A 22,572-nucleotide genomic window follows, 5' to 3' on the forward strand; every position below is an offset into this window, starting at 1 on the left:
GCATTTGAATAAGTGAATGTTGAAAAATTGATCGTTTTTTATTTTGGCTGCACTGGGCCTTCGCTGTTGAACACAGGCTTTCCATGCTGGGGTGCCTGGGCTCTAGAGCACGCAGGCTCAATAGTTCGGGGCACAGGCTTAATTTGCACCACAGCACAGTATTCTTGCCTGGAGAATCCCCATGGACAGAGGAGCCTGGGGGGCTACTGTCCATGGGGTTGCAAAGAGTCGGACACGACTAAGGACTTCCACTACTTTTTAACTTTTTCATGTGGGATCTTAGTCTCCTGACCAGGGATCAAACCCGTGTTCCCCTGCATTGGAAGGCGAATTCTTAACCACTGGACCACCTGGGAAATCCTGAAGAATTGGTCTTCAGAGGCATGTCCACAAGAGGAGGACAGTCTCTCTTTAAAATTTTTATTTCTTTTTAATTTTTATTTTTTTGAGGGCAGTCTTTCTGATACTGCTGTCCACCCCCAGAGAAGATGGACAGGGAAGTTTCCGTGAAAGACACCCCTCCGAGTCCTGGCATTTGGCGGTCTCACTGCACTGTATGGGAAACTGGTACCAAACCCTCTCCAGGTCTCAACAGGGTCTTCCCTGTGCAGCACAAAGGCTGTGATGGTTTCATGGTAGCATCGTGAGACCCCACTCCCCACCCCACCACATTGCAGACCCAAAGAGGGTGAAGGCCCCCGCCGGTGCTCAGACATGGGGTAATCTGCTGGTGGCCCCTGCGGTCAGCACCACTCTTTCCTGGCAGGTCCGAGGGTGACCTCTCTGTTCTGAAAAGGGATTTTCTGGCTATGTCTGTAGAAAGAACAGGCTTTGGTTCTGTCCAGCTCTGCCACCTCCTGGCCGTGTGACTTTGGCCAAGTCCACACAACACAAACATGAACCTTAATTCTCACGTGTGTATGTTTGGGAGGGCAGGTGGCAGGTCATGGGACCTAGTTATCAGGACCATACGGCCTCACAAAGTGCCAGACCCACAGTGATGCTCAGAGACCTAGGTCCCCTGCCCTCCTTGCAGGGAGTGGGGATCAGCTCCCGGGAGCAGGAGCCTTTGCTCCCAACAGCCTGACCTCTGTAAATCCCCCCATGCGCCTACCATCTGGTCCTGGGCCCTGCAGGCAGCGGCCTGTTTATCAACAGGAATGGAGGATGGCGAACAGGCCAGGGATCCTCAGGACTGCAGGGGCCAAGGGCCTTCTGATGTTTACGGTCCCATGGAAACTGTCCAAAGAAGCAGCGTCTGCTTTTGCAGGGCCAGCCGGCCAGGCCTGCTGGGAAAGCGGGGATGGCCTTTCCACTGTCCCCTTCCTCCTCCACACTGTGTCTTAAAGTGCCCTCAGGTCCATTTTCCTGACCTTACCAGGGCCCTGGCTTCAGAGCCAGGAGAGGGGCTACAGCTGCCTGCAGGACCAAGACTCAATCCCACCCTGGCCCTTGGACCCCAGGCTCTACTCTCTGGGACCCCTGGCGTCCAGGGCGATGCCTGAGGCTCCGATGAGTGCCCTGAAGGTTGAAAAGTCTTCCTGGGACCTCGCCAAATCCCACCCTTCCCCTTATCAAAACAGGGCAGACCCCACAGCCTCCCAGGAGCCTTCCAGCCCCATCTCCCACCCTAGGCTGGAGTTCCACCCTCTCTGGGCCTCCACAGCACTTCCTGTGTGTGAAGTCAGGGAGGCACTTCTGACTGATTCGGGGGCCCACTCACATCTGACTTGGGTGATTTTCCCAAGGGTGGGACTTGGGTTTGACTCAAACCGTGGAATTACAGCATCTGCTCAGCATCACAGTGCCATAAATATTTGTTTGAGGGCGGCAGCGACGCATCCAAAGCGCGTTAGGTTAAATAAGGAATGTTTGAGATCATAAGCCACACATAGCAGCCAACCTTTTCTGGATGTGTAGTCATGAGGAATTAAAGTCGTGACGCACAGAAAGGCAGGATGGTGGGTCCCGGGGGTGTGTGGTGTTGGGGGTGGGGGTATAGACAGAGCACCATCCAACACCAGGCTCCTGCTGGGATTCAGCCACTCCAGTAAGTTCTGTTCAGCTAAACATGAATTATTTTCACAAAGGTTAAGTTTTTAAAAAGCTAGGACATTCTTCTGGTGAGGGCTTATATGTGTGTATGTGTGTGCTCAGTCATATCTCACTCTTTGCAACCCCGTGGACTGTAGCCTGCCAGGCTCCTCTGTCCATGAAACTTTCCAGGCAAGAATACTGGAGTGTGCTGCCATTTCTTTCTCCAGGGGATGGACCCGGGATTGAACCCACATCTCCAGGATTGAACCCGCATCTCCTGAATTGCAGGCAGATTCTTTACCTCTGAACCACCTGGGAAGCCCAAGAAGGGCCTGTATAAGGTTCTTAATCGGTTCTGAAGTTCCATGAATGTTTAACTACGTTTAAAACATTCACAAATGAATATTTACTAGTGCCTGACACTATTGTGACCACCCTGCAATAAACTTAACTAGTCTAGTCCCCGAAACAACCAATGAGGCCAGTCCTCGCACATTCCCAAGTCATAGAAGAGGCACCAGAGGCCAGAAAGGGTGAAACTGTCTGAGGTCACACAGCTGGGACAAGGGGTTCAAACTAGCCAGGTGGCCTCCTTTCTCGTCTGCTGTGTAGGTTACATCGAAACTTACAAATAACACTGTTTTCACTTGGAGTTCTGTACATCTAACTTTTAAAAAAGGGTTTCATTTCTAGGTATTGGGTTGGTTAAAAGTCTGTTCAGATTTTTCTGATCCTCCCATGGAAAAACCCAAGTGAATATTTTGGCCAACCTAGTAGCTTTTGCAAACCACTGATCTAACCCAGACTCATCATTTTATAGATCAGGATGCTGGAACCTGGGGACAGGGGCTGAACGGCCGATCCAGGGCAAGCCCCCCATGAGACCACCCCACCTTCTCTGCTCCTAGTGGGCAGCTCTGCTGGGGAGCAGAGTAACAGCGTAGCCCAGGGGACCACAGTCTAATTCTGGCCCCGTTGTTCAGTGTGACCTCTTCTCCCGAGCCTGTTTTCTGCGGATCGGTGTTGTCACGGCACCTCCCCCGGGGACAGGAGGATAAGATGAAGTCATCTGCATTCACTCAGAAAACCAGGCAGCTCCGCCCACCCCGCTGTCCCCACCCCACTCTCCCCAACTGGACCATCTGTGGGGAGTCTGGGAGGCAGAGCTGAACTATGAACTCATTTCAGGGCTTCACAAATCTCTAGTTCAGAAGAAGGGTAGGGCTGACCTTTAACCTCATCTCACTGCCTGTGAAGAAACCTGGGAGCAAACACACAGCTCAGAGGGCCACTGCCCTCCTGAGCACCTCCCAACACGTGGGCTCTCAGGCAGACCTGACTAGGCTGGAGGACAAAACAGGAAGGGTTGGCTGCACCGGGACGCAACTGCCGGCCACCACGCTGAGATGCATCTTTAAAACGGAGACAGCCGCTCCCTGAACCAAGTCCCAACCACAGACGAATGTGTGAACAACTCCAGGTTTCCTGACCACACAACGGAACTGGACCTGCTGCTCACTGGGTCGGGGCACGGCCTACTAGGGGGCAGGAGAGGTTGCCAGGTACTAGAGGGACCCAGGTGGACACGTCCTCCTGCCCAAGGGACCCGGACAGACAGGCACCCCCACTCAGGGCGCTAAGGTTTCTGCAGGACCCCGAGCTGCTCGAGCCCCCCAACACGGCTCAAATTCTGCATGATGCTATGGGATTATCATGGTTCATTTCTGAACATAGGATATGGTTTCAAAAAACACATTCCTGAACAAGGCGGCAGCTTACTGAGTCACAACCAACCATGTAATGAAACCTCTCAGCAGCGTTTTGAGTTTCTCAAATCATTGTAATCACGTGCATTTCACGAATTGATGCTTTTGAACTGTGGTGTTGGAGAAGACTCCAGAGAGTCACTTGGACTGCAAGGAGATCCAACCAGTCCATTCTAAAGGAGATCAATCCTGGGTGTTCATTGGAAGGACTGATGCTAAAGCTGAAACTCCAATACTTTGGCCACCTCATGTGATGCGTTGACTCACTGGAAAAGACTCTGATGCTGGGAGGGATTGGGGGCGGGAGGAGAAGGGGACAACAGAGAATGAGATGGCTGGATGGCATCACCGATTCGATGGACATAGGTTTGAGTGAACTCTGGGAGTTGGTGATGGACAGGGAAGCCTGGCGTGCTGTGATTCATGGGGTCGCAAAGAGTCGGACACGACTGAGCGACTGAACTGAACTGAAGGCCTGAGTGGACAGCTGGGTGGTGGGGGTCCCTGGCCCAGTGGGGCCGGGGTTGCTTATTGAGAATTCTGCTCTTTGTAACTCAAACTGTACTTGTGCGTGATTCAGTGCAAGTGTAGACACCTATTGATTCTCTAGCATTGCGCTTAAAAAAAAAAATGACTTAAAGGTCAGCAAAGTTCATCAAAGGTTTTTATTTCGGCTGCTTCAGGACCTTGACTTTCTGCTTTCTGGTTCTGAGCACTGGGAAAGGTTTGCAACCCAGATTCCATGATTTCCAGCTCTTTGCGACCCCATGGACTGTAGCCCGCCAGGGTCCTCTGTCCATGGGATAACCCAGGCAAGAACACTGGAGTGCAAAGCCATTTCCTACTCCAGGGGGTCTTCCTGGCCCAGGGAGCAAACCCACATCTACCCAGGGATGGTCCCTGTGGATTTAGGCAAGACCCTGGCAAATTCACCCTCTACCCACCAGACAGGGGAGCCTCAAGGCGGGCAGGCTGCGGCATGCAGAGCTCAGGGCTTCTGCCCCCATGGCCTCCATCTCAGAATCAGGCAGGGCCCCAGCCACGTGACAGAGCAGCTCTGCAGCCCCCCGCCCCAACCTCACTCCACCCCCTACCCCGGGCTGAGCAAACAGCGTCAAGGCTTAGCAGCGATCAAATAAATAAGAAAGACTATCAAGTTTACACAGCAGCACTACTGGTTATTCAAAGAACAAACTCAAACGGAAGTAAATGAAGGGCTGGGGGCGGGGTCGGGGCGGGTCGTGCATGGAGGCGGTGCAGGAGGGAGAACAAGTGTCTGTAAAGTGCTTTCCGGGCGCCGGAATCCTAGTCTGGCTGGCACACCAGCTGCACGCGGAGAGATGGGGGCTACGGGTGGAGGCCGTGCATGCAATTTCCAACGACGCCGGGTGCTCAGGGTGGACAAAGCTACAGCGGTCAGCCCGTTCGTGGAGGTGTGAACCGACTGCGAGCGACTGAGGATCTCCGAAGCCCTGCGTTTGCACACGCATACGCAAATACACACACACACTGATGAGTGTTGAACCGTCCAGCTGGATGGAGAGGAGGGGGGTGTACCGGGGGGATATCCTGGCAGCCATGCGCAACCGCCGCTCCTGCAGGGGACGCGTCTTCAGGCCGCCGACAGGAAGGGGAAGAAGAAGAAGTCAAAGGCGAACTTGACGGCGTCGTGCGCGGCGCTCCGCCAGTCCCTCTCGACCTTCACATGCCGCCGGGCAGGAGCGAGCTGCGCCATGCAGTTGAGGCAGCTGATGGCCTTGAGCTCGAAGACGGGCCACTTGCTGCCCAGGCGGCCCTCCAGGACGGTGCTGAACTCGATGACGCTGCCCTGGCGCAGGTGAAGAAGCACGTCCTTGAACTCACTGCTGGCCCGCAGCACGATGTCCTTGGTGACGTCGTCCTCCTCGGGCCCGCGGGTGCCGTTGGCGCCGCTGTAGGGCATGCCCACCGTTATCTCGAACTTGTAGCGGTCGAACCTCTTCATGTGGCATGGGTGCTTGGCCAGGAGCTTGAGGCGGCAGAGCTCCTCCTCGGCCGTGGAGACGTTGCCAGGGCTGCAGGACGGGTAGGCCTCGCCATAGAGGCAGCGCAGCCAGTCGCCCAGGAAGAGCGGCAGCACATGCACGGCCGACTCGGCGCTGTTGTCGATGTCGGTCACGCGCACGTACTTGAAGCGGCCGGTCCACGTGACCCGGTGGCCCTCCAGGTGGCTGCACAGGATCTGGGTGCGGGCCATGTTGGTCTCCTTCCAGGCCCGCGGCCCGCAAAGGAAGCCGTACTGCTGCCAGGTCAGTGTGGAGTTGTAGACCTTCATGCCCTCCGAGCGGTACAGGTAGAACCAGCAGAAGAGCACGATGGCCGTGAGCCACACCAGGATGAGCTTGACGATGGAGCTCCGCGTCAGGGACTTTACCATCCCCACCACGGAGAAGTTGGCCTTGGTCCACCAGCGGACCAGCAGGGGAATGCTGCAGAGTACCAGGGTGACGGCAATCTTGGTGAGGTCCAGGGACACGAACCAGCGGGCCAGCTGCACCACGCCCATCAGCGCCAGGCCAAACACCAGGATGGGGAGAGCAAAGAGGAAGAGGAAGTAGCCCACCGATGCCCGCACCAGCCCCAGGCCGGTGGACTCGAGCAGGATGACCACCGAGAGCTCACACCACATGAAGCAGACCAGGTAGGGGACCAGGTAGCAGTAGGTGCCTTTGAAGTTCCTCAGCTGGGCCATGCGGAAGAACAGATAGAGCAGGTAGACATACAGCAGGCAGGGCACGCTCACGTTCAGCACGACCAAGTGGCCCACGGGCACCGTGAAGAAGGTTTGGCCCAGGAGCTTCAGGTAGCGCCCATCGACGGGCATGGTGGGCAGCAGGGAGAGCAGGCCGGCCGCCACCTCAGTCACCAGGGCCCTCCTGGTGTAGGGCTCGGCCGAGGTGCTCAGGCTCATGTAGCTGGTGACCGTGAAGAAGACCGACACGACGGCCAGCTCCGAGCAGGGCATGCAGTCCTTGCTGGCGAGGGGGAAGGAGAAGATGACGAAGAAGACGGACAGCAGGAAGTGGATGTAGGGCTCCAGGTGGTTCCAGCCGAAGTTCCCCTCGGCCTGCTCCACGTCCAGGTTGGGCTCGAAGCGCTGGAGCAGGCTGGTGAGTGCGCGGAAGCTCTCCCAGGCCTTGCTGTCCTGGAAAACTTTGAGGGTGCAGATGACCATGGAGACGAAGGACAGGTAAAAGACGACCAGGGGCACGAAGAAGGCAAAGAAGTCGATGGTGAGGTTACTGATGATGAAGAAAAAGATCAGGGCGTTGATGTGGTGGGTAGGCACGAGGGTGGACAGCCAGTGCACGCCTGCCCGGGACGCCAGGTCAATCAGGTACTCCTTTAGCTCCATGATGACGTGCAAGGGGTACTTGACCACCTGGGAGGAGGGGTGGAGACGAAGGAGGGGCGTTAGAACCCAGACCGCTCTGTGCCGTCACTGCTCCCTGGTTAGCCCTTCCAATCTCCCTGAAACCGGGGCCTGGCCCTGGGCAAAGTGAACTCACCCACTGTTTCAACCAACGGCTGGTCCCTCGGTCTGCAAAGCCCTTCCACCTGTAGCTCTCTCTAGGTGGCGATGCGCCACGTGGTCCCCACAAACCTGCCCTCGATTCTACCCAGTCCTGCAGGGTCTGCCCTCCACCTCCTGCCCATCCCTAGTCCCTGACTGTACCTGACTGTCCACAAGGGTCTCCAGGCTCATGAGTGCCGGTCTCCCCTCTGAGATCTTGGGTGCCTCGGGGAGCCCACCTGGCCCCCTCTTCCCTCCCCATGGGGCCTCACACTTGTAAGACAACAGAGGACCAGGCTACTTGCATCTCAGCCACCCCTGTGATGAGGACTTCACCTCCCAAGCCTCTGCCTCTGGTGGATCGGGGTGGAGGGTGCGGGGGAGGGGGGTGGTGATCCACCAAGGGGGAGAGGAAGTGCTGCTTTACCAGCCTACCCTGGGCCCTGCCCGTCCCAGGAGCAGGGACTCCAGAAAGGAGAGTTCACGCCATATGAATGGAAATGATTCAGCTGTAACAGGGCTGATGCGACATTTTCACTGCGGCAGGAGCCCTGACGCCCGCTGCCTGCACCCTACATACCCGTGTGCTCAGAACAGACACACAGCCCCCGGGGGGTGCTCCCCACCTCGCGTCCCCCCCTGCCCCCCCCAGACTGTACACAGAGCCAAGGGCAGCAGAAACCCTTGTCCTTTCCCACAAGAGAAGAGGAATGAGGGGCTGGCAGGGAGGCGAGTGGGGGACCAGCCTCGGGCAGGAGGCAGGGATGATCCTGCCATCCAGGGCGGCCCCCACACCTGCCTGGCCCTCTACACAGAATCCCTGAGGCTCTCAGCTCCACCAGGGCTCCGGGGAGACGGGAGAGAAGCTAAAGGAGCTGAGAAGAGAACATGTCCATGACTCTGCTAGGGCTCACACAAGGAGGTCAGGGGCACAGACTGGACCACACTGGAGAGGGGCAGTCCTTGTGAGGAACACCCATGTGGGGGCAGGGAAGCCCAGTTGAGCCCACAGCCCATTTGAGAGGCAATGTGAAGGAAGCCCAGTCAGCAGCCGGGTGAGGTGGGCGGCACCGCCTCCATCTATGTCCTGGGGACACGCTCCTTCTGCCCCGTGAACATAAGGGCAGAGGAGGAGCTGGGATCCTGGGTGAGCACAACTGAGTGGCAAGATTGGGGTGTGGCCGTCATCTGCCCAAGAGGCTGGGGTGTCAACTCCAGATGGCCAGGTCACCCAGGAGTAGCTGGCAGAGCGAGCTTTCCAGAGAAGAGGGACCCGGGCTTACAGGGGAAACAAGAGTGAGTGAGTGAGTATGTGTGTGTGTGTGTGTGTGCTTCTACAGACACCCACATGGGGAAGTGCATGCATGTTCAGCTGTGTCTGACTCTGTGCGACCCCATGGACTGCAGCCCCAGGCTCCTCTGTCCATGAGATTCTCTAGGCAAGAACACTGGAGGGGGTTGCTCCAGGGGATCTTCCTGACCCAGGGATCGAATCAGTATCTCTCGAGTCTCTTGCATTGGCAGACGGGTTCTTTTACCACTGAGTCACCTGGGAAACCCCACTTGTATATGTTCAAAGAGCTGCATTCCTCATTTAACTAACAGTCCACTTACCCTCTGTTTCAGAACAAGCAAGAAAATGACGAAACCAACAGACCAGCTCAGGGCTCCCCCAGCTCACTGGGGCCAGCTTCCCCAGGAGGAGGAAGCTTCCGCAGCCTCCCTTCACCCTGTCTGGAGGGGGTGCCAAGGAACTTCGGATACCATAAAGACCAACACTTGTTGTTGGTCAATTGCTAAGTCAGGTCTGACTCTTTGCGACCCTGTGGACTGCAGCATACCAGGCTCCCCTGTCCTCCACTATCTCCTGGAGTTTGCTCAAATTCATGTCCAGTGAGTAGGTGATGCCATCCAACCGTCTCGTCCTCTGTCGTTCCCTTCTCCTTTTGCCCTCAGTCTTTCCCAGCATCAAGGTCTTTTCCAATGAGTCAGCTCTTCGCATCAGGTAGTCAAAGTATTAGAGCTTCAGCAACAGTCCTTCCAATGAACATTCAGGGTTGATTTCCTTTAGGATTGACTGGTTTGATCTCTTTGCAGTCCAAGGATCTCTCAAGAGTCTTCTCTAACACCACAAGTTGAAAGCATCAATTCTTCACCTCTCAGCCTTCTTTATGATCCAACTCTCACACCTACACGTGACTACTGGAAAAACCATAGATTTGACTATCCAGATCTTTGTCAGCAGAGTGATGTGTCTGCTTTTTAATACGCTGTCAAAGTTTTGTCATAGTTTTCCTTCCAAGGAGCAAGTGTCTTTTAATTTCATGGCTGCAGTCACCATCCGCAGTGATTCTGGAGCCCAAGAAGTAAAATCTGTCACTCCTTCCACTTTTTCCTCTTCTATTTGCCATGAAATGATGGGACCAAATGCCATGATCCCCTGTTTTTTAAATAATGAGTTTCAACCCAGCTTTTTCACTCTCCTCTTCCACCTTCATCAAGAGGCTCTTTATTTTCACTTTCTGCCTTTAGAGTGGTATCACCCACACATCCGACACTTGCCAGACAGCAAACCAGTGTCTCCAAAAAGAACCTGCTCCAGCTCTGCAGGAGCCCCCTCACCCAAAGCCAGACACAGCAGCAACGGAAAGAGCCCATGCGTGCGTCAGCTGCTGTCTGCTCTGTTCCTCCCTTTCGACGGGGCCTCTCTAACCAGACGGATCAGAGGCGCCCAGCGCTCCTGCTCTCAGCCCCACTGTCACTCTGCACGGTTGGTGCTGACAGCTTTTGGAGGCGCCCAAGTAGCGGGCACCTTAAAATTAACCTGAAACTCCTAATGCTCAAAACCAGTCACATTATTGTTTTGTTTTTTTTTGCCTATTGAGACCACACAATCACATGGTTGAGAGGACATTTAAAAGACAACGAAGCTTCGAGAACCTGAAGTCCAACAGTGCTGGCCTCTGCCGGCACAGTGAGCCCCTGTGGCCGCCGTGAACAAAGCTGTCCTTTAAGGTCCCTGTTCTGTCCCCTGTTGCTTCTACCCAAGCCCTACTACTTGGGACCTCACCAAATTGTGAGACTAGAAACCTTTTCTGTAGAGGCAGTCCAAATAAAATGCACTTTACTTTGAGCAGGAAAGAAGTTTTTAAAAAATGAGTAGGGAGTCAGTTCATGACAGGACAGGAAAGGGCACCCTGACCAGGGGCTGCGGTCACCAGCAGCCTTCATCCCGGACACGCTTGGCTGACGTGAGAAACTGAAGAGAACTGCCCTGTGCCGACCTGGGCAGCCAACCAAGGAGGCCCCTGCTCGCCCAGAAGGTCCAGGCTGGTTCACTGAGACCCTGCTCAGACCCCAGCGAACGTCCACGTCCTGGAATTTCAATAATGTGATGCAAACACTGATTTTAAGACGTTTCTGAATCCATCTTTAAGGTTTCATCTGTCACAAAGGCTGGAGAAGCTTGGAGCCTGGAACGTCCCTGGGGGTCACGTCAGCTTGCAGAGGGGTGTCTGGCACCTGGCACTTTCCACTAGGGGTGCCAGGCCCTCCCCAGGCACGTGCCCCTTCTCTGTTCCCAGGGGGGTGGTTAATAAAGGCCGGGACAGCTTTGAGTTCCAGGAAATTCATTCTGCTCCAATTCATTCTCTTTTCCAAAACACTTTTTTTTTTGGCTGAGTTGGGTCTTTTGTTTCTGAGTGGGCTTTTTTCTCTAGTTGCAGACAGCAGGGGCTCCTCTTCGTTGCAGTTCAAGGGCTTCTCATCGCAGTGGCCTCTCTTGTCAGGAAACACAGGCTTTTAAGTGCACAAGTTTCAGCAGCTGCACTTGCGGGTTAAGCTGTTCCACAGCACGTGGGATATTCCCGGATCAGAGACTGAACCTGTGTCCTCTGCATTGGCAGGCAGATTCTTTACCACTGAGCCACCAAGGAAGCCTTCCAAAACACTTTTAATGAGATAAATTGTAAAGCAATCAAAGTGCTCTGACAACAATTGCAAAAAATGAAAAAAATTTAAAAACAGCCTTATTTCATGTCAGTTCAGTTCAGTCGCTCAGTCGTGTCCGACTCTTTGTGACCCCATGAATCACAGCACGCCACGCCTCCCTGTCCATCACCACATCCCAGAATTCACTCAAACTCATGTCCACAGAGTCGGTGATGCCATTCAGCCATCTCATTCTCTGTCGTCCCCTTCTCCTCCTGCCCTCAATCCTTCCCAGCATCAGACTCTTTTCCAGTGAGTCAGCTCATCGCATGAGGTGGCCAAAGTATTGCAGTTTCAGCTTTAGCATCAGTCCTTCCAATGAACACCCAGGATTGATCTCCTTTAGAATGGACTGGTTGGATCTCCTTGCAGTCCAAGCGACTCTCAAGTGTCTTCTCCAGCACCACAGTTCAAAAGCATCAATTCTTCGGCGATCAGCCTTCTTCACAGTCCAACTCTCACATCCATACATTACCACTGGAAAAACCATAGCCTTGACTAGACGGACCTTGGTTGGCAAAGTAATGTCTCTGCTTTTTAATATACTATCTAAGTTGGTCATAAATTTCATGTCAGGATACTTTAAATCTGTTTTTCACAAAAAGGAGTTTCAGACTGAGTTTGTCGCCGATAAGGAACGTGACATAACTTGCTGTCCAAACTGACATGTTTTAGAAAGCAGGCATTATTAGTAATTATGCCAGGACAACGCAAACTAGGATGTCCAGGCCGGGACCGCCTGGCCCACGGGTCTTCTTCCCTCACCTCTGACCCTCACTGGCATTTGGGGAGCATCTCCTCTTTAGCCAAGAACCATGGCAAATGCTCCACCTTCTCCAGCACCACAGTTCAAAAGCATCAATTCTTCGGCGATCAGCCTTCTTCACAGTCCAACTCTCACATCCATACATGACCACTGGAAAAACCATAGCCTTGACTAGACGGACCTTGGTTGGCAAAGTAATGTCTCTGCTTTTTAATATACTATCTAAGTTGGTCATAAATTTCATGTCAGGATACTTTAAATCTGTTTTTCACAAAAAGGAGCTTCAGACTGAGTTTGTCGCCGATAAGGAACGTGACATAACTTGCTGTCCAAACTGACATGTTTTAGAAAGCAGGCATTATTAGTAATTATGCCAGGACAACGCAAACTAGGATGTCCAGGCCGGGACCGCCTGGCCCACGGGTCTTCTTCCCTCACCTCTGACCCTCACTGGCATTTGGGGAGCATCTCCTCTTTAGCCAAGAACCATGGCAAATGCTCCACCTTTTCTCTCTCATGTTGGTAAGAAATCTAATGGCATTTGGAACACACAGCCCAGGCCTGCCCCCAGGTGGGCCCTCAATAAGAGCGGTGACCTCCCTGGTCCAGTTCCTGGGCCGTCCTGACCCTGCGCCTCAGAACCTTCACCCCGACGCCCTACCTGCCCTCAGGGGCTCTCAAGAAGCTTGCTGGTCCGGAGCGTGGCCTTCACACCCACCCTCTGGGCTGCAGCTTCTCTGAGGAACTTGCTTCCCAGAGGCGGCCTCCCCACCCACGAGGGCAGCTTTCTGAGCCTCCATATTCAGCTCCCAGCATTGGGCTTACACTGAGACCGTGTCTGGGATGAGGACACACCAGTACACTTCCCATCACCAGCCCCAACCCTGCTCACACACCCACAGCCCACTCCAACCGCACTGTGGGCAGGTCACACGCGGGCCCAGGAGTTGGGGAAGCACAGAACCCTACAGACTCTTGGGGGACCAACGCCAGGGGCTCTGTGATGCTTTGTCTGCCCAGAGGCCCCCTGTGCTGACCAGGTCCCCTTGGCCACGCGTGGGGATGGACCTGTCTGGAGTCAGGCGGCTAGACTTCTGAAAATCCTGGTGCTCTCAGCAAAGGGAGATAGAGAAGGCGAATTCACCCCCTGAGCTGAACTTGGGGAAACTGGTGAAGGGGGGGCGTGGTCACACTTCACCAAGGCTTATATCTGACCCCTTTAGTCACAAACCACATGGCCAGGAAAACAAAAGCTGTGACTCCAGGGGCAGGAGCAGCCACTCTTGGCTGTCGGCAGATCTGGATGCGCCGCGCTCATGCCGTGTCATCACGGCTGCTCACTGGTGGGAGGCGGTGGCGAACAAGAGCTTCCTCCCACCCCCACCTTCAGGTTGCCTTCGGTCACCTCCCCTGCCACCCTCCACAGCCGCTTGCTCCCCGAACCCCTGCAGATCCGGATAAACAGGCACCACCGCAGGGCCCTCCTGAACACAAGACCTCACTTTGCTTCTGGACGGAGGCACCTTCGAGGAACTGACCTCCCCTCTGGGCCATAAATGGACAATCTTTCCAAAGGATGGAGTCTAAGTGAAAGGCGGTCTCCAGCGCACAGCACACTGCTCCCCACACGGCGTTTTGCAGGGAAAGATGCAAAGATGACCGTGCACATACAGCAACCACTGGGCCAGCCCGACCCCAATAGCGCCCCTGCCTCCAGAGCCTGAGCGTGTGGCAGGAGGTCTCCTTTTGCAAGGATGCATCCTTATGCAATTACGTGGACGACCTGGCGACACGGGCCACCCAGTGACACAGCCCCAGAGGTTCCCTGCTGGGCAAGGTCTCCCACCCTCAACTTCCCGGGGGGCACCCGGGCAGGCAGATGGCCTGGGCTGAGGGCTCACCTTCAGGCGCAGGGGCAGGTCCTCAGGACTCTTGCCCGCCACCTCGTCATCATCGTCGTCCTGCAGGAACAGGTCAGCGGGGACGATGCCCTTGGCGTACTTCTTGGTGATCTCCACGAAGTCATCCAGGGCGATGTAGCTCTTGGCTGAAGCACAGGAGAGGACACATGCGGGGTCGGTGAGACCGCGAGTACCACCGCCCCATGGAGACGGGCATGCGGCGGGCAGCAACTGTGCTGGGGTCAGGCCGGAGACGGGCAACCCCTGTCGCACCCGGACGATGAGAGGAGAGAGAGGCAGGTGGGCCTGCCGAGGCCTTCTCGGCTTGGGGACCCGCTGTCTCTCCCCCGAGCATCCCCCTCCCCTCTCCTCCCCCACCCTTCACGTCTCGGGGGGCTGCCTGAGCCAGGCTCTGTGCAGACCCTTCTTCAGAACATTTTCCTCCCGTAATGCTCTGACCCCCTTACTCCCTCAGCCCTGACCCCTGCAGCCCAGCCACCTACTAGCCACTCCAGCCAACACGCATCTTCCAAGGACCTACTGTATGCCAGGCATGTGCCCAAACCTTCATTACCCCCCACCCCCAAGTTCAGCCCGACATTCCCACCTCCCCATGCCCCATGCTGGGGGCAGCCCCCACTCCCTGCTGGGTGCCCCCAGGGCTTTGCCAATGGGGTTCGCTCACTCAGCCTGGAGCATCCACCTCCTTGCCCCTCGCGGGCTACTGACCTCCCCACTGTCGCAGGCTCACAGCATCACAGCCCCCAGCATCCTTCTCCATCAGGGACAGTGACACTGCCCTCTCGTCCCTCCAGTGTGTATGCTCCCAGTGGGCGGGGTCCAAATCCCAGAGCCCAACACCGATGCCCAACCAACAGCCCCAGAGGGGCTGGACGGAAGATCCGTCAGCCTCTGAGACCCTGGGGGCCAGGCCTGGACTGATGCAGGGTGGGGGGCGCAGACATGACGCTTGGGGTGGTGGGGGAGACAGCATGGCCAAAGGTGTCGCTAGCACAGGACTGGCGGCTGTACTCACATTCGCTGCTGACCAAGCGCTCCAGCACCCGCCTCTGCTTCTGCAGGGACTTGGGGACGGGCCCAGGCTGCACCCCGCCATCTGCAGGGACAAAGCGGGGGAGAGTCAAGGCCGGCTGACTGCCCCATCCCCTGCACTGAGTGAGTGAAAGTCGCTCAGTCGTGTCCGACTCTCTGTGACCCCACAGACCATATGGTCCATGGAATTCTCCAGGCCAGAATACTGGAGTGGGCAGCCTTTTCCTTTCTCCAGGAGATCTTCCCAACTCAGGGATCGAACCCAGGTCTCCTGCATTGCAGGCAGATTCTTTACTAGCTGAGCTACCAGGGAAGCCCAAGAATACTGGAGTGGGTAGCCTATCCCTTCTGCAGCAGATCTTCCCGACCGAGGAATCGAACCGGGGTCTCCTGGATTGCAGGCGGATTCTTTACCAACTGAGCTATAAGGGAAGCCCCCATCCCCTGCAAGCCCCCTAGAAACTTGCCAGTGTGTTCCACGCAGCCCTGGAGGGCTGTACAAGGGCCAACCCTTGGGACCACCACTGCTCAACCTCCATCACAAGGTGACTCGGGCCCCACTGGGCACATCCCGAGCCCTGGACACACCATACTCTCTGATCAGCACAGCCTGCCCCTGGACACCTTTGCTGGCATTGTCCCTTGGTGTGATCTTCCCCTGGAAGAGGCCAAGCTCCCAGGGCCACCAGGCAGGCCTTCCTGTGTCCCCGGCCCTGGTGCAGAAGTCAGTTCAGTGGGTGAACACTGAGCCAGGACTGAGATATCCTGCCCTCTGTCGACACCCTTCCCCCTCAACACCCACATCCAGGCAGGCGTTCGCTGGGCTCTCCCTATATCAGGCTCCAGGTGCCCTTTGCAGGTCCAGGTCCGGTAGGGGCTGGACCATAGGGCGAGACAACACAAGGGGAGGGGCACCGTGACTGACAGGGGCCACGGGAGCCCAGAGCGGGTGAGGGGGCAGCAGGAACGCGGCAGAGCCCTGGCTCCGCAGGGTCACTGGGGCCCCACGAGGGGCGGCCCAGCCTGTCAGGTCGAGCACGCCTCTCGGGGGTCCTGCCACTGGAGCCCCAGGCCTCACGGCCGCCTCTGTCAGGCCGCAGAGGATCAGAGACCAACAAGAGTCCTGCCCAGAGAAGGGGCAGAGATGCCCACCCACCCATCTTCTCTGATGCATCGGCAGGTGGCCCCAGCCCACCCCCGACTAGCATCTCCCTCTCAGGGCAGGAGGGAGCTGGGTGGAGCTCTGGGCAGGTGCTTATCCAGGTTACAAAGAGACAGAAGTCGGCCCCGACCCCGGAAATGGCGAGACCACACCCGGTCAGGGACGCCCATTCTCCTGGTCCATCTGTCCTTCCGGCTGCCCGTGCCCTTCAGGGAAAGCCGGGTTAGAAGGAGGTGGGGGCACTGAAGGGGCTGGCACTGGGGCTGGCCCTGGAGAGGCTCTCGGGGATTCGGGGACCAAAGTCGCTCACCCACCCCACTCCCTATCCCCTTCAGGAGGAGGAAGACACCCTGGACACACCAAGGCCTGCAGCTCCGCCCGTGGGCAGGTGAGAGAACCCTAGGGATGGAGAGAATCAGGTAGAACCAGAGCTGGGGGGTCCCTGAGGGGCGCTAGGGACAGGACACCCAGGAAGGACGCTCCAGAGCCTTACAGGATACCGGTGAGATCCCCACGAGAAGCTCCCTGGAGCCCCCCCACGCCAGCTCCCACAGAGGAGCTTCCAGGATCCTGGCACAGACGCCCAGGGGGCCCATGGGCAGACTGCGTACCGTGCTCGTTGACCTGCCCCACGTTCTCCAGCAGCTCCGCCATGGCCACCTGCTTCTTCTTCTTGGGGTTGAGCTTCCAGTACATGACGAGGGCTGCCTTGCGCACGGCCCGCTCCAGGTCGGTCTCAGAGGAGAGCTGCCTCACCTCCTGCTCGTTCTCTGAGGTGATGCCTGAGAGAGGGAGACGTCAGAGGCCTGGGGCCGCCTGCCCGCCTGCCTGGAAGCTGGCAGGGACACCCCAGTCCTGGCCAGCCCTGCCTGAAGGGGCTTAGGAAGCGATTCCCATGAGTGGATTTGCAGGCGTCTCTGTCACCAGGGCGGAAGCGAGGGTCCGGCCAGAAGGGTGTCTGGCCTGAGTCCCTGAGGGTGGGAGGCTCGGCCCGGCCTTTCAGCGGACGCTTGCCGAGTGGCCACGGAGGGCTGGCACTGGGCAAGGTCTCTCCATCTTCCTGGCTCCTTCCCCTCCCAGGTTCCCCCTCACAAGGACCCCTCTGGTGGGGTGCTACTCTTCCCATCTCACAGATGGAGAAACTGAGGCACCCAGGGGTGGTGGCCTAGACTTGGTGCCAAGGCCACAGAGTCAGAGGCTGAGCTAGTCTCAAACCCTGGTTCAGTCTCACTGCAGTGAGCGGCCAGGCTGCAAGACGGGGGCACCCCGACATTCATAGCTTCAGCCCTTCTGAGGGCAGCCGGGAGCATAGGCGGCCCTTTCCCAGGGGGCAAGACTCACCCACAGAAAGATGGGGAGCAGGTTTCATGGGCCGTTTAGCGGCTGCCTTTCCCCTTGCACACGGACTACCAGGGACATCAGTCTGGCCACCCACACCCCAGGGGACAGTGAGAATGGGGGTGGAGGACTGGTATTTGTTTCTCCTTTGGAGCATCTCCCTAACCTTCCACAGGAGCCCACGTTTCTTTTATGATCAGGACGCGTTCAGTGTGAGAAGGTGGAGGCTGTGGGCCACATGCCACAGCGTGTGGTGTGACCAGATGCTGCTTTCAGGTGGGGAAGCATTACCTGTAGCTGGCCGGCGACGGGGAAGAAGAGCTCAACAATAATGTTAATAAATATCATTTCTCTATATATCTTATGTATATACACATACACTATATATATATATATACATAAAAATAACGTGTATAAATTTTGTTTTATATATACCTATATGATAACCCTAATGTTTAAAAAAAAAAATTCCAATACAAAACCAGAAGGAAAACAGGAAACTATGGAGCACTTCTCTCTGGGTTTCAAGATCATTTTTAAAGATAATTTCTATCTTTATGTTTTCAAGTTCAAGTTTTCTATAACCACCATAAACACTTCTGCAATCTGAGCGGGATACCAAAGGCCCCTTTATGACACACACACTTTCACCTTTCTTCTGAGGTTTGAAACTTCAGGAAAGACTTTTCTCTGACACCAGGAATGAACCATTTCCCTTGGGCAGGATAACAGAGTAAGTGTCCCCAAGTGGCCAGGCTACACATCACTGCCCCCCAACTCCCACGCCCGTCCTTGCAACGAGTGCTAGCCTGGGGGGGCCCTTCACTGGCCCCCAGTCCCCAGCTGCTCCGCTTAGACCGGATGGAAAGTCAGTTCAGAAAGTGCCACTCCCACCTCAGGCCTGTCACGTCCTCTAGCGTGGCTCAACGGTCTACTCCTTAATTTGGATGAGAACCCAGATGGTATATCTCCTTGTAGACCCCACCACAAGTTAAAGAGGATGAAAATGGCTGTGTTCCCTAAATATCCCATGTTACACTCCCACACCATCTACACGGCAAAGCCACGAGTGCAACAGAAACCACACTCATTTTTCTCAACAGCGTCGCCAGCACCAGGTTTCCCTGTTGCTATTTCGGTTGGTTATTTTAGCAGAGTAGCACAGCATCCCTCGTGGGTCCCTCCGAGCCTTGTCACCTACCTCTTCTGTCCGCCAGGCACCGGCGGAGAAGCTTGACGGCCTCGCGCCGTCCCTGCTTGGCGGCGAGGGTCAACCAGTCCACCGCGGTGCAGTTGTTGAGCTCTTCGTCCCCGTCGCCGGCCAGCTGCAGGTAATGCTTCCCCACCTGAAAGCAGTGTCTGGTCACACCACACGCTGCGGCAGACCCCCGGGAAGTGCCCAGGCTCCCAGTCCATGCCCTGCCTTGCCCCCGCCCAGAGCCAGGCAACCTCGGGCTCCCTCACCCTGTCCGCCTGGTGCTCCCCAGCCAGAGCGGGCTGTGGGGACCCTGCCCCTCCACTGATGAGATGAGGGGGCGGGGCGCGCAGCCCGAGCCTCCCTGCAGACACTGGCCCTTACCTCTGTCTGTGCCTTGGGGTCCCCAGCCTTGGCCTTCTCCAGGACTTCCTCAAAGGGGGTGTCCACATCTCCCTTTCCAGGTCCTTTAACACAGGAAAGCAAGCAGATGGACTGTCACCATGCTGGTCCTTGTCGCTTGTCGGAGGACAAGAGGGGCTGGCAGAAACGGGCTTTGGCCCCAAGTCAGGAACATGAGAGCCAGTGTGGAGAGGACCCGCCAGGATGCTCCCTCCATTGCGGTACAGCCAGGGAACAGGAGCCACAAAGCTGCCGAGGGGTGGCCACAGGGACAGAGCGGGGCCAGACCAATAACCACCGTCGCCCCTGGGGTTCACTGCAGCCAGAACGGCTGATCTCAGGCTTGAACAGGGCTCTAAAAAGATGCAAGAGATGGAATGAAAGCCCCTGAGGTTCTTTATTTAATGATTTAAAGAACCTGCACCCCAATGCCAAGCATCCCAATAAACAAAGCAAATCTATGTTTTCCAAGACAGTCATCTATCCACGATTGACTCTGGGAGGCCATAATCACAGTACACACATTCTCAAGTACACACACATATGTTTGTAATACTGAATCACAACCAGCTTTGCATGTGGCTCTGCAGTGAAATGTACCACTTCAGTGGCTCAGAAATCCCACCGAGGGCACACTCGGGGCCTCTCCTGTCCATCGCACCTTTAGATTATTCCCAGACTCCCTAATTTTATAAAGTGATGCCACAAACCAGTCTGTGCGTGTATTTTCATTTGGGGGGCATTCTGCCAGCATGGGTTCTTCAGGTGAATTACTTGATCCAAGGGTCCAAATATCACATACCTCATGCAATGTTTACTTCGGAAAACGTTATCTTAAGTTACAAAAGCATCATGTAACTTCACTGATTTCACAAACTCTCCTGCAGTGCATAGCATAACAAAAAGTATATTTTCCTTTTTTTAAAATCACTTTTCACCAGTCCCTTTTTCTGATTCAAGCAACCAATACAGGGGGCCTGTGCCCGACACCACACCTTGCCTTCACCCATGGTCATGTCCCATCTTAGCAGGTGCTTATCTGGGGTTAACAGACTCTCGATCTCCAGACACTTCTGGAAACAGAAGGGAGAATTCAGGGAAGTAAGAGCCGTCCCTAAGAAAAGTGCCAGATGTCTAGCTTTCCCGACTCATTCCTCCAGACCTTTCCCAGGACCAGCTCCATCCACCAGGCTCAGAGTTAGCCCCTGGATGCAGGGTGCCCGATTCTACACACTCAGGGGCCCAGTCAGGAGGCAGCAGGGCAGGGGCCTATGGTGACACAGCTCTGAAGTTCAAAGGCAGAGCCGTCGCATCCAGTTTGGAGCATACGGGAGCAGGAGAGGGTGGTTGGGGATGGCTCAAAGGGGAAGATCCTTCCTGAGACTCACAGGTCAGGCCCCTGTGCTGCACCTCTCTTGGTGGACAGCTTGCAAACATGATGATACCCGCCCTCCTGTGGAATTCCCCCTGCTGAGTTTCCTCACCGAGGTCCTGGGACCTCACCCGGCCTGGGCCCAGGACGTCCACCCCAGCCCAGTGGCCCCAGACCTCGGTGCTTCTTAGTCATCAAGGTCAGCTCTCCCTTCTGGCTGCTGTCACACTCTCTGCTGGCCCTGGAATGCACTTTCCGGCCAAGGGCTCAGACTAACAGAACAAAGAGAAGGGCAGGGAAGGAGGGTGTGCGGGGTTAGAGAAATCTGACCCGAGTGTGAATCTGCCCTTAGCACTCTGAGCCTTAGGAGTGAAAGAACATTGCTACCCTATTGGTAAACTGGAGAAGGGAATGGCAAACCACTCCAGTGTTCTTGCCTGGAAAATTCCATGGACAGAGGAGTCCAGCGGACTACAGTCCATGGGGGTCACAAATAGTCAGACACGACTGCGTGATGGAGCGTCGATCAGTCAACAAAGCATGTGGCAGTCCCTCCTCCCATGCGCTCCGGGGAGACACAGGATGAGAAAGCACAGCACACTGACCTCGGAGAGCTGACGGGCAGATCAAAGGAACGATTCCCGTGAGCCCAGACTCTTGCATCTTCCCCGTACACAGCAAAGCACTAAATTCCCTAACTCAAGATATCTGGTTTTCTTGAATCAACAGTACTCTATTGATGTTCTGGCTACCCGATCTTTGTTGCAAAAACTCCTGTGTATCCTGGCTCCTCCCTTGTCTCTTGGGAGAAGTATTTCAGAGCAATCTGAGATCTGAGAGGCTGTGTTCCCGGATTAAGTCTTCAATTTTGTCCACCAAATAAAACATAATTCTCAACTTTTAGGCTGTGCTTTTTTTTTTTCCAGCTGATAGCATCAAAGTGCTGTGTGACTGTGCGTGACTCATTACCAATTCCATCATCAATATCCAGCCGGTAGGACTGTTAATGAAGAATGGGACAACTGGGATTAGGTGCCTGATCCAGAGTTGGGTGTTCTCAGGGTGCGGCTCCTTCCCCTCTCCGTGCCCTACCTCTCTGCTGACCCCAGGGCCTCCCTGGCTCACTGAGGCCACGTATCCTAGTTCAACACCAGGTACCTTCTGCGAGTTCCCAGCTCTTTTCCTGACTGACTGAATTCAAAAGTCCAAGGTCATAGAAGATTCAAGCGCAGATCTATTGGCTAAAAAGATCATTCTGTCCATGATTAATTTTCCACAGATGTTATTCACAGCCTGACATTTTTCATGAAATGAAAGGAGGGCCCTGGAAACTGTCCCCTCCCCCGGCACAGCCCATCTCTGTGTTCCTGCATCTCTCATGGTCCCACAGGCTTTTAATGGAGACGATCTGTACCCAGCAGGTCTGGCCCATCTCCATCCCCTGGGGCAGGACACAGATCAGCAGATGCTCAACAGACAGAGGGATGAATGGATGGGGGACCGACGCAGGAAGGGCCTCCAGCTTTCTCCGTCTTCCCAAATCCTCGCACAGTGCCTGGAACATGTGTGGCCCAGAGATTTAACTGCCAGGCTCATCTTCCTGATCTGGGCAGGTTCTAAGTAGAAATGGACAAGGATGAGTACTGAGCAAGTCAAACGCTCCCATTCTTCAGGACCACCCTGGGATCATGGGCTGGGGAGCCTCAGGCACCCCCTCCCAGCAGCCACGAGGGCTCTGTCAGCCCCTTGGTGCCCACCAAGTTCTCCCAGAGCCGGCTGGGAGCAAGAGAGAGAAGCTGGCTTCCAGCTTCACCCAGCCGCTGCAAGCTCGATTGGCTGGAGCGCATTGTTTAAATTGCTGAATGCACGCCAAAGGCTCTGAGAAGAGGAGCACAATCTGAAATGCGCAACAAGCAACTGTTACGCTCCCATCTCCTGGGGCTGCTGCCCTTCTACATCCCTACTCGCTGGCCCCAGGGCAAGGCCTTAGCCCCCCAGAGTCCCTGGTCCTCTCCTGATGCCCACCATGTGGGCTGA

The 22,572-nt window shown here is 55.6% G+C and overlaps 1 protein-coding gene across 1 annotated transcript in view; it reads right to left on the reverse strand.

Moving 5' to 3' along the window:
- Positions 1–4,454: 4,454 nt before the first annotated feature.
- WFS1 (wolframin ER transmembrane glycoprotein) overlaps positions 4,455–22,572 on the reverse strand; it is a 32,335-nt gene continuing 14,217 nt past the window's right edge. Inside the window, exons 3-8 of the mRNA XM_088836474.1 lie at positions 19,146–19,228; positions 18,768–18,912; positions 16,840–17,010; positions 15,050–15,130; positions 14,014–14,159; positions 4,455–7,224 (exon numbers count right to left, since the gene is read on the reverse strand). Of these exons, the coding sequence (XP_088692600.1) occupies positions 5,416–7,224; positions 14,014–14,159; positions 15,050–15,130; positions 16,840–17,010; positions 18,768–18,912; positions 19,146–19,228 (2,435 nt within the window). The 3' untranslated portion in view covers positions 4,455–5,415. The remainder of the gene's footprint in view (positions 7,225–14,013; positions 14,160–15,049; positions 15,131–16,839; positions 17,011–18,767; positions 18,913–19,145; positions 19,229–22,572) is intronic.

The sequence above is a fragment of the Moschus berezovskii genome, chromosome 5, assembly GCF_049115385.1.
Source record: "Moschus berezovskii isolate FMDL1 chromosome 5, NW_MosBer_1.0, whole genome shotgun sequence".
NCBI classification, from domain to species: Eukaryota; Metazoa; Chordata; class Mammalia; order Artiodactyla; family Moschidae; genus Moschus; species Moschus berezovskii.